Genomic DNA, 16,141 nt, shown 5'->3' on the forward strand with positions numbered 1-16,141 from the left:
GGTTTTTTTCGGAAACAATTCCCGCTCCATCCATTTATATTTTAAATCTAATTTATTTTTTCGCGGCAATGCCCTCAGCCTCAGAGGCGGGCGCGGCTAATCCGGGATTCTCTCCGGAGCAATCCCCGCTCCATCCATTTGTATTTTTCATTGAATTTTAGGCTTTTTTTTTCCTCAGGAATCCGCTCAGGGTTTGAGTTTGTTCGGGTTTTTTTTCGCTCCGTGCATTTGTGGTTTATTTTCATTTATTTTTTCGCGGCAATGCCCTCAGCCCGAGAGGCGGGCGCAGCTAATCCGGGATTCTCTCCGGAGCAATCCCCGCTCCATCCATTTGTATTTTTCACTGAATTTTAGGCTTTTTTTCCCTCAGGAATCCGCTCAGGGTTTGAGTTTGTTCGGGTTTTTTTTCGCTCCGTGCATTTGTGGTTTATTTTCATTTATTTTTCGCGGCAATGCCCTCAGCCCGAGAGGCGGGCCCAGCCGATCCGGGCACTGAGGGCGCTGATGCCGCAGGGTCGGGGGTCACCGCCAGCCCCCGCCATTACTTCCAACACCTTTCCAACCTCTTTTTCCCAATTTATTTCCTTTAATTCCTATTTTTTTTTTTAAATGAAAAACTGGCTTTGAAGCCCGCGATGCTCCCGCTCCCCGCTGGGGTCTTCGCTCCTCCTTCCTCCTCCTCCTCCTCCTCCTCCTCCTCTTCCTCCGAGCTGATTTTTCCTCTTCTCCTCATCGGGCTGAGCGGATTTCCAAAGCAAATAAATTAAAATTGAAATTAAAAATACCCACAAGGATGGAGAGGGAATTACCCCGGAGCAAATCTCGGCTGCCTTCGCTGCTGCTGGCGCTGTTGGGGCTCGGCCCAGGTGAGTTTGGGGGTGACCCCCCTCCCAAAAAAAAAAAAACCTCTTCGGGACCCTCTTGGGGATTGATTTGATTTTATTTTATTTATTTGGGGCAGCCAGGACCTCCGCTATGGATCATTGGAATGCTCTGGAATGAGGCAGCCAAAGGGTTTGGGAATCGCACCCCCTTCTGACGCGGGTTTTCATTTATTTTTCATTTATTTTTCATTTATTTTTTCCTCCCTTTTTTCCAATTATTTTCTTTTTTTTATTTCATTTCCAATTTTTTTCAGGTTTTTTCCCTATTTATTTCTATTTCCCCCCCAATTTTCCCCATGTTTTTTCCAAATTTTTTCGTATTTTTTCCTTTTTTCCTTTCTTTTTACCATTTATTTCCCTTTTTTCCTCTTTTTTTCCCCCCATTTCTCCCCCCTTTTCCTCCCCTATTTTTCCAATTTTTTCCAATATTTTCCCCATTTTTTTCCAATATTTTCCCAATTTTTTCCCAATATTTTCCCAATTTTTTTTCCATTTTTTTCCCTATTTTTTTCAGATTTTTCCTTTTTTTTCCCCCCCACTTTGATTTCTTTATTTGATTTTTTTGGGGGGGTGGCCGCGATTTCCCAAACTCCCAACCAGCTCCTTACATAAAACCCGGAGCGAGGAATCCCCGCCTTTAATCCCAAACATTCCACAAATCCCTTTAAAAAAAAGAAATCAAATTTAATAAAAACCCTCGGATCATCCCAGCGGGAAAACGTCCAGGCGAGATTAATTAACGAGCTTCATTTGCATTTATTGATTAATTAGCCTCGCCCAGCGGGGATGCCCTAAAAAAAAAAACCAACCAAAAAACAACCCAGAAAAAGTGGGAAAAAAACCCCCGAAATTCCGGGATTTGGAGGGTTAAAACAGAAGCTGGAATTTGGGATTTTTTTGCGGGAATTTTGGGATATTTTGGGGCGGATTCGGAGCGTGGATGGGGTTTGTTTTTTTTTTTTTTCCTCTTTTTTTTTTCCCTCTCGAGGCTGCGGGAGAGCGAAAAAAAAAAAAAAACGGGAATTTGGGATAAACAGGAGGAGCCGGGGAGGGGCCTCGGCGGCGGCTCCAAAAAATCCTCCCCGGGAGGGAAAATGGGAATAAAATCCCGGGAAAAGGTTGAAAATCGCGGGGGGGGGGGAATAAATCAGGATTTCCGGGGAAAATAAAAAATTCTGGGAAAAAAACCCCAGGAATTCCTGGAAAAACATCAGGAATTCCTGGAAAAACATCATGAATTTTGGGAATTCCTGGAGGGATTTGGGAATTCCTAAAGAGAACTTTGGGAATTCCTGGAGGGAATTTTGGGAAGCTCCTCCTGGTTCTCAGGCTGGGCAGGATTTGGCCCCATGTCCTCCCCCCAAAAAAACTTTTCCAAGTGCTCAAAAAATAAGATCCAGGGTTGGAAAAGCAGGAATGAAAGCCGGGAAAAGGAGGAATAAAATCTGGGATAAAAGGGAATCAAACCCAGGAAAAGCAGGAATTAAATCCGGGGTAAGGGGGAATAAAACCCAGGATAAAGAAAGGTCCAACTTGGGAAAAGCAGGAATAAAATCCAGGATAAAAGGGGATCGAACCCAGGAAAAGCAGGAATCAATCCTGGAATAAGCAGGAATTAATCCCGGGAAAAGCAGGGATAAAATCCTGGAAAAGCAGGAATAAAACCCGGGAAACGCAGGGATAAAATCCAGGATGGAAGGGAATCAAACTTGGGATAAGCAGGAATAAAACCCAGGAAAACCAGGATCTAAACCCAGGACAAACTGGATTTACTCCAACCAATCCCGCCTTTAATCCCGAGTTTTCCGGGGACCAGAACAGGGAAGGCACCCCGGCAATGTCCCCACTGATCCCAAAATCCCCCCCAAATTCCCCAAATTCCCCGAAATTCCCGAAATTCGGGGCGCCGGCGGGGGGCGCAGTGACAGCTTGGGCGGGGGAGGAGCTGCGGGGGCGGCGCCGGGAGCCCGGAGTTTGCCAAGGAAACGCCAAAAAAAAAAAAAAAATAAATATAAAATCCAAATAAAAATCCCAAATGGAGAATTAAAACGTTCCCTCGGGGCTGGGATCGGGCTCAGTCCTGGTGGGAATCAAAAATCCCAGCGTTTGGGGGTTTTATCCCTGCCTGGAGCTGCTGAGAGGCTCTGGGATCGGGAATGTTGTGGAAAATCTGCCTCAAAGATCCCAGCTCTGCAGAAATTCCATCCCAAAGCACCCAGTTTAGCGGAAATTCTACCCCAAAACCCCCAATTCTGCAGAAATTTACCCCAAAAACCCTCCAAAAAACCCCAATTTTCCTGAAATTCTGCCCCCTCCCCCCAAAAAATCCCAATTCTGCAGAAATTTACCCCCAAAAAACCCCAATTTTCCAGAAATTCTGCCCCCTCCCCCCAAAAAATCCCAATTCTGCAGAAATTCCATCCCAAAACCCCCAAATTTTGCGGAAATTCTCCCCCAAAACCCCCAATTCTGCAGAAATTTACCCCAAAAAACCCCAATTTTCCAGAAATCCCGCCCCGAAACCCCCAAATTCCCAACAATCCCAACCCCTCCCCCTCCCAAAAAAAAAAAAAAAAGAGAAACAATTCTCGGTTTATCCGCAGGGCTGTTGCAGGAGGTTCGTTTTGAGGCAGAAAATGAGGTTTTGGAAATTCTGCCCGGGAATTCCACCCAGTCTCTCCTGGAGCGATGTTCTGGTGAGAGCCACCGGCTCAGATGGGGCTCAGCCCAAATCTGAACACGTAGACTTTAGAGGGGTTTGGACCTTTTTTTGCCCTTTTTTACCCCAAAAATTCCAATTTTTCCCCCATTTTTGGGGCTCACCCCACCTCTGAACCCGGAGTTAGTTTTGACCTTTTTTGCCCTTTTTTACCCCAAAAATTCCAATTTTCCTCCATTTTTGGGGCTCACCCCACCTCTGAACCTGGAGTTAGTTTTGACCTTTTTTTGCCCTTTTTTTACCCCAAAAATTCCTTTTTTCCTCCATTTTTGGGGTTCACCCCACCTCTGAACCCGGAGTTAGTTTTGACCTTTTTTGCCCTTTTTTTACCCCAAAAATTCCTTTTTTCCTCCATTTTTGGGGCTCACCCCACCTCTGAACCTGGAGTTAGTTTTGACCTTTTTTTGCCCTTTTTTACCCCAAAAATTCCAATTTTCCCCCCATTTTTGGGGCTCACCCCACCTCTGAACCCGGAGTTAGTTTTGACCTTTTTTGCCCTTTTTTACCCCAAAAATTCCAATTTTCCTCCATTTTTGGGGCTCACCCCACCTCTGAACCTGGAGTTAGTTTTGACCTTTTTTGCCCTTTTTTTACCCCAAAAATTCCAATTTTCCCCCCATTTTTGGGGCTCACCCCACCTCTGAACCTGGAGTTAGTTTTGACCTTTTTTTGCCCTTTTTTACCCCAAAAATTCCAATTTTCCCCCCACTTTTGGGGCTCACCCCACCTCTGAACCTGGAGTTAGTTTTGACCTTTTTTGCCCTTTTTTTACCCCAAAAATTCCTTTTTTCCTCCATTTTTGGGGCTCACCCCACCTCTGAACCTGGAGTTAGTTTTGACCTTTTTTGCCCTTTTTTACCCCAAAAATTCCAATTTTCCTCCATTTTTGGGGCTCACCCCACCTCTGAACCTGGAGTTAGTTTTGACCTTTTTTGCCCTTTTTTACCCCAAAAATTCCAATTTTCCCCCATTTTTGGGGCTCACCCCACCTCTGAACCTGGAGTTAGTTTTGACCTTTTTTGCCCTTTTTTTACCCCAAAAATTCCAATTTTCCCCCCATTTTTGGGGCTCACCCCACCTCTGAACCTGGAGTTAGTTTTGACCTTTTTTGCCCTTTTTTTACCCCAAAAATTCCAATTTTCCCCCATTTTTGGGGTTCACCCCACCTCTGAACCTGGAGTTAGTTTTGACCTTTTTTACCCCAAAAATTCCAATTTTTCCCCCATTTTTGGGGTTCACCCCACCTCTGAACCTGGAGTTAGTTTTGACCTTTTTTGCCCTTTTTTTACCCCAAAAATTCCGTATTTTCCCCTCGTTTTTGGGGCTTATCCCAAATCTAAACCCGGAGTTAGTTTTGACCTTTTTTGCCCTTTTTTCCCCCAAAAAATTCCATTTCTCCTCCATTTTCTGGGCTCTATCCCAAACCTGTAGATTTTAGATTTTTTTACCTTTTTTAGCCTTTTTTACCCCCCAAAAATTTCCTTTTTTTTCCTCCGTTTTTGGGGCTTATCCCAAATCCGAACCCGTAGTTTTTAGGTTTTGACCAATTTTAGCTGATTTTTCCCCAAAAATTTCCGCTTTTCCCCCTTTTTTTTTTTTTTTTTGCCACCGTGAACCGCTCCAACCCCGGCCAGGGCGCTGCTGCTGCTCCTCCCCGCTGAGCTTTGTCCCCAAATGTCCCCAAAACGTCCCCAAAACGTCCCCAAAATGTCACCAAACTTTGTCGAATGGACTCAAATGTGCCCAAATGTCCCCAAAAATCCCCCAAAACGTCACCAAAACGTCTCGAAACGTCCCCAAAACGTCACCAAACGTCCCCAAAACGTCCCCAAAGGTTCCCAAAACGTCCCCAAATGTCTCAAAATGTCCCCAAGTGTCTCGAAATGTCTCCAAACGTTCTCAAGTGTCCCCAAAAGTCTCGAGATGTCCTCAAAACTTCTTGAAGTGTCCCCAAAACGTCCCCAGATGTCCTCAAAACTTCACCAAATGTCCTCCAAACATCTCGAGATGTCCCCAAAACGTCGCCAAAGCATCGTCGGATGTCTTGAAATGTCACCAAATGTCCTCAAACCATCTCAGATGTTGCCAAAACCTCCCACAACGTCCCCAAAACTTCACCAGATGTCCTCAAAACGTCCCCAAACGTTCCGAAATGTCCCCAAACATCCCCAAAACGTCCCCAAATGTCCCCAAAGCCCCGCCAAACATCTCGAGATGTTGCCAGATTCCCCCAAAGGTCTTGAAATGTCCTCGAAATGTTGTCAAACATCGGTGAAACTCTCCAAAACATCCCCAAGACGTCCCCGAAACATCTCGAGATGTTCCCCCGTGTCCCCAAAACGCGGCCAAACGCCTCGAGATGTCGCCAGATGCCCTCAAAACGTCTTGGAATGTCCCCAAAACATGGCCAGACGTCCCCGAAACATCTCGAGATGTTCCCCCGTGTCCCCAAAACGCGGCCAAACGTCTCAAGATGTCGCCAGATGTCCTCAAAACGTCTTGGAATGTCCCCAAAACTTGGCCAGACGTCCCCGAAACATCTCGAGATGTTCCCCCGTGTCCCCAAAACGCGGCCAAACGTCTCGAGATGTCGCCAGATGTCCTCCAAACGTCTTGGAATGTCCCCAAAACTTGGCCAGACGTCCCCAAAACATCTCGAGATGTTCCCCCGTGTCCCCAAAACGCGGCCAAACGTCTCGAGATGTCGCCAGATGTCCTCAAAACGTCTTGGAATGTCCCCAAAACTTGGCCAGACGTCCGCAAAACATCTCGAGACGTCCCCAGACATTCTCTAAACATCTCGAGATGTCCCCAGACGTTCTCTAAACGTCTCGAGACGTCCCCAGACGTTCTCTAAAGGTCTCGAGACGTCCCCAAACGTTCTCTAAAGGTCTCGAGACGTCCCCAAACGTTCTCTAAAGGTCTCGAGACGTCCCCAGACGTTCTCTAAACATCTCGAGACGTCCCCAAACGTTCTCTAAACGTCTCGAGACGTCCCCAGACGTTCTCTAAAGGTCTCGAGACGTCCCCAAACGTTCTCTAAAGGTCTCGAGACGTCCCCAGACGTTCTCTAAACATCTCGAGACGTCCCCAAACGTTCTCTAAACGTCTCGAGACGTCCCCAGACGTTCTCTAAACGTCTCGAGACGTCCCCAAACGTTCTCTAAACGTCTCGAGACGTCCCCAAACGTTCTCTAAACGTCTCGAGACGTCCCCAGACGTTCTCTAAACGTCTCGAGACGTCCCCAAACGTTCTCTAAACGTCTCGAGACGTCCCCAGACGTTCTCTAAACGTCTCGAGACGTCCCCAGACGTTCTCTAAACGTCTCGAGACGTCCCCAAATCCGACTTTTCTCTGTCGCAGAGCTGCTGTTCGGGCAGTCTCGGTCGCCTCCGCGGCAGGTGAACGGCGTCCTGGGCGGCTCCGTGCTGCTGGCCCCGTGGTTGCCGCCCAACAGGACGTGGAAGGAGATCGAGTGGAGCTTCTCGGGGGGCACGGGGGCCACCATCCAGGTGGCCGAGGTGGGTCCCCGGGGCCTGGAGCGGCCGGACCCGCGCGACCGCTTCGGCCGGCGCCTGGAGCTGCTCAACGGCACGGCGCTGAGGATCCGCGAGCTGCAGCGCGGCGACAGCGGCGTCTTCGGCGCCAGGATCAAGCTGCAGCCGGCCCTCGTGGACGACCAGAGCTTCAACCTCACCGTCTACGGTGAGAGAGGGGGGGTTGTTTGGTAATTAGTCCAATTAATTATTTAATTGTTTATTTTATTTGTTTAATTAAGTGGGGTTTTGGGGTGGGGGAAACTGAGGCGCGGAGAAGAAATGAGGTTTGAGCCAGTGCTGGTGGATGACCAGAGTTTCAACCTCACCGTCTACGGTGAGAGAAGGGGTTCATTAATTAGTTAATTAATTCATTTCATTGATTCGATTTGATTAGGTGGGGTTTTGGGGTGGGGGAAACTGAGGCGCGGAGAAGAAATGAGGCTGGAGCCGGCGCTGGTGGATGACCAGAGCTTCAACCTCACCGTCCACGGTGAGAGAGGGGGGGTTGTTTGGTAATTAGTCCAATTAATTATTTAATTGTTTATTTTATTTGTTTAATTAAGTGGGGTTTTGGGGTGGGGGAAACTGAGGCGCGGAGAAGAAATGAGGTTGGAGCCGGCGCTGGTGGACGACCAGAGTTTCAACCTCACCGTCTACGGTGAGAGAGGGGGTTCATTAATTAGTTAATTAATTAATTTCATTGATTCGATTTGATTAGGTGGGGTTTTGGGGTGGGGGAAACTGAGGCGCGGAGAAGAAATGAGGTTTGAGCCAGTGCTGGTGGATGACCAGAGTTTCAACCTCACCGTCTACGGTGAGAGAGGGGGTTCATTAATTAGTTAATTAATTCATTTCATTGATTCGATTTGATTAGGTGGGGTTTTGGGGTGGGGGAAACTGAGGCACGGAGCAAAAGGAAAGGGATGAAAAAATGACATTTAGTCATTCAACCTCTCCGTCTACAGTGAGAGGGGCTTGATTAAGTGATTGATTTAATTAATTAATTTCATTCCTTTAATTCATTGAATTAATTAATTTGATACGTTGGGATTCGGGGTGGGGAAACTGAGGCACGGAGCAAAAAACCGGGATCAAGAAAAGGACCTTCAGTCCTTCAGCCTGTCTGTCTACGGTGAGAGGGCTTTGATTTATTGATTAATTAATTAATTGAGTTAATTAAACCGATTAAGTTAATTAAGTTGGGTTTGGGGGGGTGGGGAAGCTGAGGCACAGAGCAGAAAACAGGATGAAAAAAGGACGATGGGTCCTCCAACCTGCCCGCCTGCGGTGAGAGCGGCCTGATGAGGTGACTTAATGAATTCATTTAATTACTTCACTTAAGGAATTTAATTAGTTTAATCAGTGTAATGAAGTCAGGTTTGGGTGGGGAAACTGAGGCACGGAGCCAAGAACGGGACCAGAAGAGGACGACCCGTCCTTGAGCCCGTCCGCCTGTGGTTGAGAGGGGGCTCGATTCCTCGACCTCGTTCGTACATCGAATTAATTACTTACGGATTTAATTAGCTCGATTAAGTCGGGCGTTGGGTGGGGAAACTGAGGCACGGATCCCGAATTCCTTTTCCTGGAGCCATTTCAGTGCCCGGCCTTTGGTGCCCTCGGCTCCCCAAACTCTGCCAGGGGAGGGGTTTTGGGGGTCTTGGTGTCACCTGGGTGTCACCTGGGTGGCACTGGGGTGACACCAGGGCACCAAACTCTGCCCGGGCTGGGTGTTTTCAGGTCCTGGTGTCACCTGGGTGTCACCTGGGTGACATTGGGGTGACACCAGGGCACCAAACTCTGCCCGGGCTGGGTGTTTTCAGGTCCTGGTGTCACCTGGGTGTCACCTGGGTGACATTGGGGTGACACCAGGGCACCAAACTCTGCCCGGGCTGGGTGTTTTCAGGTCTGGGTGTCACCTGGGTGGCATTGGGGTGACACCAGGGCACCAAACTCTGCCCGGGCTGGGTGTTTTCAGGTCTGGGTGTCACCTGGGTGGCACTGGGGTGACACCAGGGCACCAAACTCTGCCCGGGCTGGGTGTTTTCAGGTCCTGGTGTCACCTGGGTGCCATTGGGGTGACACCAGGGCACCAAACTCTGCCCGGGCTGGGTGTTTTCAGGTCCTGGTTTCACCTGGGTGCCATTGGGGTGACACCAGGGCACCAAACTCTGCCCGGGCTGGGTGTTTTCAGGTCTGGGTGTCACCTGGGTGTCACCTGGGTGACATTGGGGTGACACCAGGGCACCAAACTCTGCCCGGGCTGGGTGTTTTCAGGTCTTGGTGTCACCTGGATGCCATTGGGGTGACACCAGGGCACCAAACTCTGCCCGGGCTGGGTGTTTTCAGGTCTGGGTGTCACCTGGGTGGCACTGGGGTGACACCAGGGCACCAAACTCTGCCCGGGCTGGGTGTTTTCCGGTCGCGGTGTCACCTGGGTGGCATTGGGGTGACACCAGGGCACCAAACTCTGCCCGGGCTGGGTGTTTTCAGGTCCTGGTGTCACCTGGGTGGCACTGGGGTGACACCAGGGCACCAAACTCTGCCCGGGCTGGGTGTTTTCCGGTCGCGGTGTCACCTGGGTGGCATTGGGGTGACACCAGGGCACCAAACTCTGCCCGGGCTGGGTGTTTTCAGGTCTGGGTGTCCCCTGGGTGCCATTGGGGTGACACCAGGGCACCAAACTCTGCCCGGGCTGGGTGTTTTCAGGTCTGGGTGTCACCTGGGTGTCACCTGGGTGACACCAGGGCACCAAACTCTGCCCGGGCTGGGTGTTTTCAGGTCTTGGTGTCACCTGGGTGGCACTGGGGTGACACCAGGGCACCAAACTCTGCCCGGGCTGGGTGTTTTCAGGTCCTGGTGTCACCTGGGTGGCACTGGGGTGACACCAGGGCACCAAACTCTGCCCGGGCTGGGTGTTTTCAGGTCTTGGTGTCACCAGGGTGACATTGGGGTGACATCAGCGCTCTGTCCCCGTGCCAGAGTCGGTGCCCAGCCCCAGGACCCGCAGCCAGCTCCTGGCCAGCACCTTGGAGTGGTGCAACCTGACCCTGCAGTGCCAGGGCAGCGGCAAAGGCGCCGTCAACGTCACCTGGCAGCGCGACAGCCTCACCTGGGGACAGCTGGGCACGGGCGGCCGCCACCAGCTGTCCCCCGACGGCACCACGCTCAGGGTGGCGCTGCCGCCCACGGCCGCCAATGTCACCTACACCTGCACCGTCAGCAACCCCGCCGACCGCAAGGTGGCGCTCTTCGACCTGCAGAGCCTCTGCCGGGGAGGAGGTGACACGGGGGACGGCGGGGACACTGGGGACATTGGGGACATTGGGGACATTGGGGACATTGGGGACACTGGGACACTGGGGACACTGGGGACACTGGGGACATTGGGGACACTGGTGACATTGGGGACACTGGGGACACTGGAGACATTGGGGACACTGGGGACACTGGGGACATTGGGGACACTGGGGACACTGGGGATACTGGGGGCATTGGGGACACTGGGGACATTGGGGACATTGGGGACACTGGGGACATTGGGGACATTGGGGACACTGGGGGGGATCCTTGGGACACTGGTGACACTGGGGACACTGGGGACATTGGGGACACTGGGGATACTGGGGACACTGGGGACACTGGGGACACTGGGGGACACTGGGGACACTGGGGACACTGGGGACACTGGGGACACTGGGGACATTGGGGACACTGGGGATACTGGGGACACTGGGGACACTGGGGACACTGGGGGACACTGGGGACACTGGGGACACTGGGGACACTGGGGGCATTGGGGACACTGGGGACACTGGGGACACTGGGGACACTGGGGACATTGGGGACACTGGGGGGACACTGGGGACACTGGGGACAGTGGGGGGACACTGGGGACACTGGGGACATTGGGGCACTGGGGACACTGGGGACATTGGGGGGGACACTGGGGACATTGGGGACACTGGAGACATTGGGGGGGACACTGGGGACACTGGGGACATTGGGGGGGACACTGGGGACATTGGGGGGGACACTGGGGACACTGGGGACACTGGGGACATTGGGGGGGACACTGGGGACATTGGGGGGGACACTGGGGACACTGGGGACACTGGGGACATTGGGGGGGACACTGGGGACATTGGGGGGGACACTGGGGCTGGCATGCTGTGGGTGTTACCGGGCCCAGGGGTACAGGGACAGGGAGGGGGAGGGTGGCACGATGGCCATGGCACTGAGGGTGACACAGCTCAGGGTGTCACTGAGGGAGTCACACTGAGGGTGACACTGTGAGGGTGACACACTGAGGGTGACACTGAGGGTGACACTGACAGTGACACAGTGACGGTGACACAGTGACGGTGACACAGCTGTCCCCTGTGTCCCCAGGCGGCCCCTCGGCGTTCTCCACCTCGGGGTACGTGGTGCTGTCGCTGATCCTGGGTGACACTGGGGGTGACACACTGATGGTGACACACTGAGGGTGACACTGACAGTGACACAGTGACGGTGACACAGTGACGGTGACACAGCTGTCCCCTGTGTCCCCAGGCGGCCCCTCGGCGTTCTCCACCTCGGGGTACGTGGTGCTGTCGCTGATCCTGGGTGACACTGGGGGTGACACACTGATGGTGACACACTGAGGGTGACACTGACAGTGACACAGTGACGGTGACACACTGACGGTGACACAGCTGTCCCCTGTGTCCCCAGGCGGCCCCTCGGCGTTCTCCACCTCGGGGTACGTGGTGCTGTCGCTGATCCTGGTCGCCGTCAGCCTGGGCGGCGCCTTCTGGTGCTGGAGGGCCAAGGGCGAGAAGGCGGCCGAGGCAGGTCAGGAAATCCCCAAGTCCCCCAGGGGGCTGCTCCCCCCTTTTCCCAGTGTTCCCCTTTCCCCATTTTTCTCCTTTTCCCGGTTTCCCACTTTCCCATTTCCCCCTTTTCCCAATTTCCCATTTCCCCCTTTCCTTGCTTTCCTGCACTCCCCTTTTCCCAGTGTTCCCCTTTCCCCATTTTTCTCCTTTTCCTGGTTTCCCGTTTTCCCCATTTCCCCCTTTTCCCACTTTCCCATTTCCCCCTTTCCTTGCTTTCCTGCTCTCCCCTTTTCCCAGTGTTCCCCTTTCCCCATTTTTCTCCTTTTCCTGGTTTCCCACTTTCCCATTTCCCCCTTTTCCCACTTTCCCATTTCCCCCTTTTCCTTGCTTTCCTGCTCTCCCCTTTTCCCAGTGTTCCCCTTTCCCCATTTTTCTCCTTTTCCCGTTTTCCCACTTTCCCATTTCCCCCTTTTCCTTGCTTTCCTGCTCCCCCCTTTTCCCAGTGTTCCCCTTTCCCCATTTTTCTCCTTTTCCCGGTTTCCCACTTTCCCATTTCCCCCTTTTCCCAATTTCCCATTTCCCCCTTTCCTTGCTTTCCTGCACTCCCCTTTTCCCAGTGTTCCCCTTTCCCCATTTTTCTCCTTTTCCTGGTTTCCCGTTTTCCCATTTCCCCCTTTTCCCACTTTCCCATTTCCCCCTTTCCTTGCTTTCCTGCTCTCCCCTTTTCCCAGTGTTCCCCTTTCCCCATTTTTCTCCTTTTCCTGGTTTCCCACTTTCCCATTTCCCCCTTTTCCCACTTTCCCATTTCCCCCTTTTCCTTGCTTTCCTGCTCTCCCCTTTTCCCAGTGTTCCCCTTTCCCCATTTTTCTCCTTTTCCCGTTTTCCCACTTTCCCATTTCCCCCTTTTCCTTGCTTTCCTGCTCCCCCCTTTTCCCAGTGTTCCCCTTTCCCCATTTTTCTCCTTTTCCCGGTTTCCCGTTTTCCCATTTCCCCCTTTTCCTTGCTTTCCTGCTCCCCCCTTTTCCCAGTGTTCCCCTTCCCCCATTTTTCTCCTTTTCCCGTTTTCCCACTTTCCCATTTCCCCCTTTTCCTTGCTTTCCTGCTCCCCCCTTTTCCCAGTGTTCCCCTTCCCCCATTTTTCTCCTTTTCCCGGTTTCCCACTTTCCCATTTCCCCCTTTTCCTTGCTTTCCTGCTCTCCCCTTTTCCCAGTGTTCCCCTTTCCCCATTTTTCTCCTTTTCCCGGTTTCCACTTTCCCATTTCCCCCTTTTCCCAATTTCCCATTTCCCCCTTTCCTTGCTTTCCTGCTCCCCCCTTTTCCCAGTGTTCCCCTTTCCCCATTTTTGTCCTTTTCCCCTTTTCCCACTTTCCCATTTCCCCCTTTTCCTTGCTTTCCTGCTCTCCCCCTTTTCCCAGTGTTCCCCTTTCCCCATTTTTCTCCTTTTCCCGGTTTCCCACTTTCCCATTTCCCCCTTTTCCTTGCTTTCCTGCTCTCCCCTTTTCCCAGTGTTTCCATTTCCCCTTTCCCCATTTTTCTCCTTTTCCTGGTTTCCCATTTTCCCACTTTCCCATTTCGCCTTTTTTCTCGTTTTCCCATTTCCCTGTTCTCCCACTCTCCCACTTTCCTATTTTCCCCGTTTCCCATTTCCCCCCTTTTTCCCGTTTCCCTGGTTTCCCATTTTTCTCCTTTTCCTGGCTTCCCGTTTTCCCACGTTCCCCATTTCCCCAGTTTTTCCATCTCCCCATCCTTCTCGTTCTCCTCTTGTGCCGTTTTCCCAATTTTCCCGTCTTCCTCTTTTCCCGTTTCCCAATTTTCCTGTTTTCCCCGCTTTTCCCACTTCCCCATTTTCCTCATTTCCCATTTTCCCCATTCTCCTGTTTCCCCCTCTCCAATTTTCCCATTTCCCCCTTTTCCTCTTGTTCCCTCCCCCACTTTTCCCTATTTTTCCCCCACTTTTCCCTTTTTCTTTCTCACTTTCCCATCTTTTCCCTGTTTTCCCATTTCCCATGTTTTTCCCACTTTCCCCTGTTTTTTAACTACTTTCCCCTATGCTTTTCCTTGTTTTTTTTTTTTCCCCATTTTTCCCCCCTTTTTTAAACCCACTTTTCTCCATTTTCCCCCGGGTTTTTTTTCCCCACTTTTCCATGTTTTTTCCCGGTTTTGGCCCCGCAGCCCGCCACGCCCCACGGCGCCGCCCGAGGAGAGCCCGGGGAGGGACAATTCAGCGACATCGTCTGCAGGAGCCCCCCGAGGGCAACGACCAGGTCAAAAAAAACACCCAAAACAAACCCAAAAAACACCCGGGATCCTAAAAAAAACCCCCCCAGGAAATCCTAAGGGAAAAGCGGGAATCCAAAAAAAAAAAAAAAAAAAAAAAAAACAACAGTGCAGGAATCCCATTAAAATGCAGGAAACCCCCCTCCCCAAAAAAAACTGAGAATCCCCCCCAAAAAACCCCCGGGGGATCCTAAAAAAAACCCACAGGGAATTCTAAAAAAAAAAAAAAAGGTGGGAATCTACAAAAAAATCACAGGAAATCCCAAAAAATCCCGCGGGAATCGATAAAAACTGTGGGAAGCACCAAACCTGCAGGAATTCCCAAAAAAACAGGGGGAAAATCCCCCCAAACCACGGGAGGATCCCCAAAAAGCACGAGGGGAACCCCCAAAAATGGCAAAAATCCCCAAAACACCACAAAAATCCCCCAAAATTTCACCCCGCAGAGTCCCAGCCCCCCCTGAACCACCCAGGAACCCCAAAAATGGCAAAAATCCCCAAAAAACCACAAAAATCCCCAAAATTTCACCCCGCAGAGTCCCAGCCCCCCCCTGAACCACCCAGGAACCCCAAAAATGGCAAAAATCCCAAAAACCACAAAAATCCCCAAAATTTCACCTCACAGAGTCCCAGCCCCCCCTGAACCCCCCCAGGAACCCCAAAAATGGCAAAAATCCCCCAAAACCACAAAATCCCCCCAAAATTTCACCTCACAGAGTCCCAGCCCCCCTGAACCCCCCCAGGAACCCCAAAATGGCAAAAATCCCCCAAAACCACAAAAATCCCCCCAAATTTCCCCTGCAGGGTCCCAGCCCCCCCTGAACCACCCCAGGAACCCCAAAAATAGCAGAAATCCCCCAAAATCCCCCAAAATTTCCCCCTGCAGAGTCCCCAGCCCCCCTGGACCCCCCCAGGCCCCCCAAAATGGCAAAAATCCCCCCAAAACACAAAAATCCCCCAAAATTTCATCCCACAGAGTCCCAGCCCCCCTGAAACCCACCCAGGACCCCCAAAACCGGCAGAAATCCCCTAAAAACGCCCCAAATTTCCCCCTGCAGGGTCCCAGCCCCCCCGAGGCCCCCCCGGAACCCAGCGAACCCCAAAAATCCGAGAGCCCCGTCCCCAAATCCCCCCCAGGCCCGGGGGGCGACGAGCAGCCCCAGAGACCCCCAGAGGACACGGCCGAGGAGGTGACATAGGGCCACAGAGTGAGGGGCAGCCCCCAAACCTGGGGGGCTCGGGGGGACCCCGGAAGAGTGGGGGGGGGGAAAGGGTTAAAGGGTCGGGGTGACCCCAAAAAAATGGGGGCGTTTGGGGGACCCCAAAAACTGGGATTTAAAGGGTTAAAGGGTTGGGTGACCCCAAAACATGGGGGCGTTTGGGGGACCCCAAAACTGGGATTTACAGGGTCGGGGTGACCCCAAAAAGGGACATTTGGGGGACCCCAAAACTGGGATTTAAAGGGTCGGGGTGACCCCAAAAAGGGACATTTGGGGGACCCCAAAACTGGGATTTACAGGGTCGGGGTGACCCCAAAAAGGGACATTTGGGGGACCCCCAAAAACTGGGATTTAAACAGTCCGGGTGACCCCAAAAAGGGACATTTGGGGGACCCCCAAAACTGGGATTACAGGGTCCGGGTGACCCCAAAAAGGGACATTTGGGGGACCCCAAAACTGGGATTTAAAGGGTCGGGGTGACCCCAAAAAGGGACATTTGGGGGACCCCAAAACTGGGATTTAAAGGGTCGGGGTGACCCCAAAAAGGGACATTTGGGGAGACCCAAAAAATGGGATTTAAAGGGTCGGGGTGACCCCAAAAAAGGGACATTTGGGGGACCCCAAAACTGGGATTAAAGGGTCGGGGTGACCCCAAAAAGGGACATTAGGGGACCCCAAAACTGGGAT

General features: G+C 51.8%; 1 protein-coding gene across 1 annotated transcript; it reads left to right on the forward strand.

Annotated features, from left to right (window-relative positions):
- The first annotated feature begins 6 nt into the window (after nucleotides 1-6).
- LOC136284712 (SLAM family member 8-like) lies at nucleotides 7-15,450 on the forward strand. Its single transcript, XM_066175082.1, is given in 8 exon segments — nucleotides 7-866; nucleotides 3,488-3,580; nucleotides 6,968-7,309; nucleotides 10,123-10,422; nucleotides 11,857-11,972; nucleotides 14,130-14,196; nucleotides 14,199-14,221; nucleotides 15,293-15,450. Coding segments are annotated over 8 exon segments (1,155 nt in total). The 5' UTR covers nucleotides 7-793; the 3' UTR covers nucleotides 15,434-15,450.
- The last annotated feature ends 691 nt before the right edge of the window (nucleotides 15,451-16,141 follow it).

Source organism: Chamaea fasciata, unplaced genomic scaffold, assembly GCF_029207755.1.
Source record: "Chamaea fasciata isolate MVZ Bird 193981 ecotype frontalis unplaced genomic scaffold, bChaFas1.0.hap1 SCAF_1295, whole genome shotgun sequence".
In the NCBI taxonomy this organism is placed as follows: Eukaryota; Metazoa; Chordata; class Aves; order Passeriformes; family Sylviidae; genus Chamaea; species Chamaea fasciata.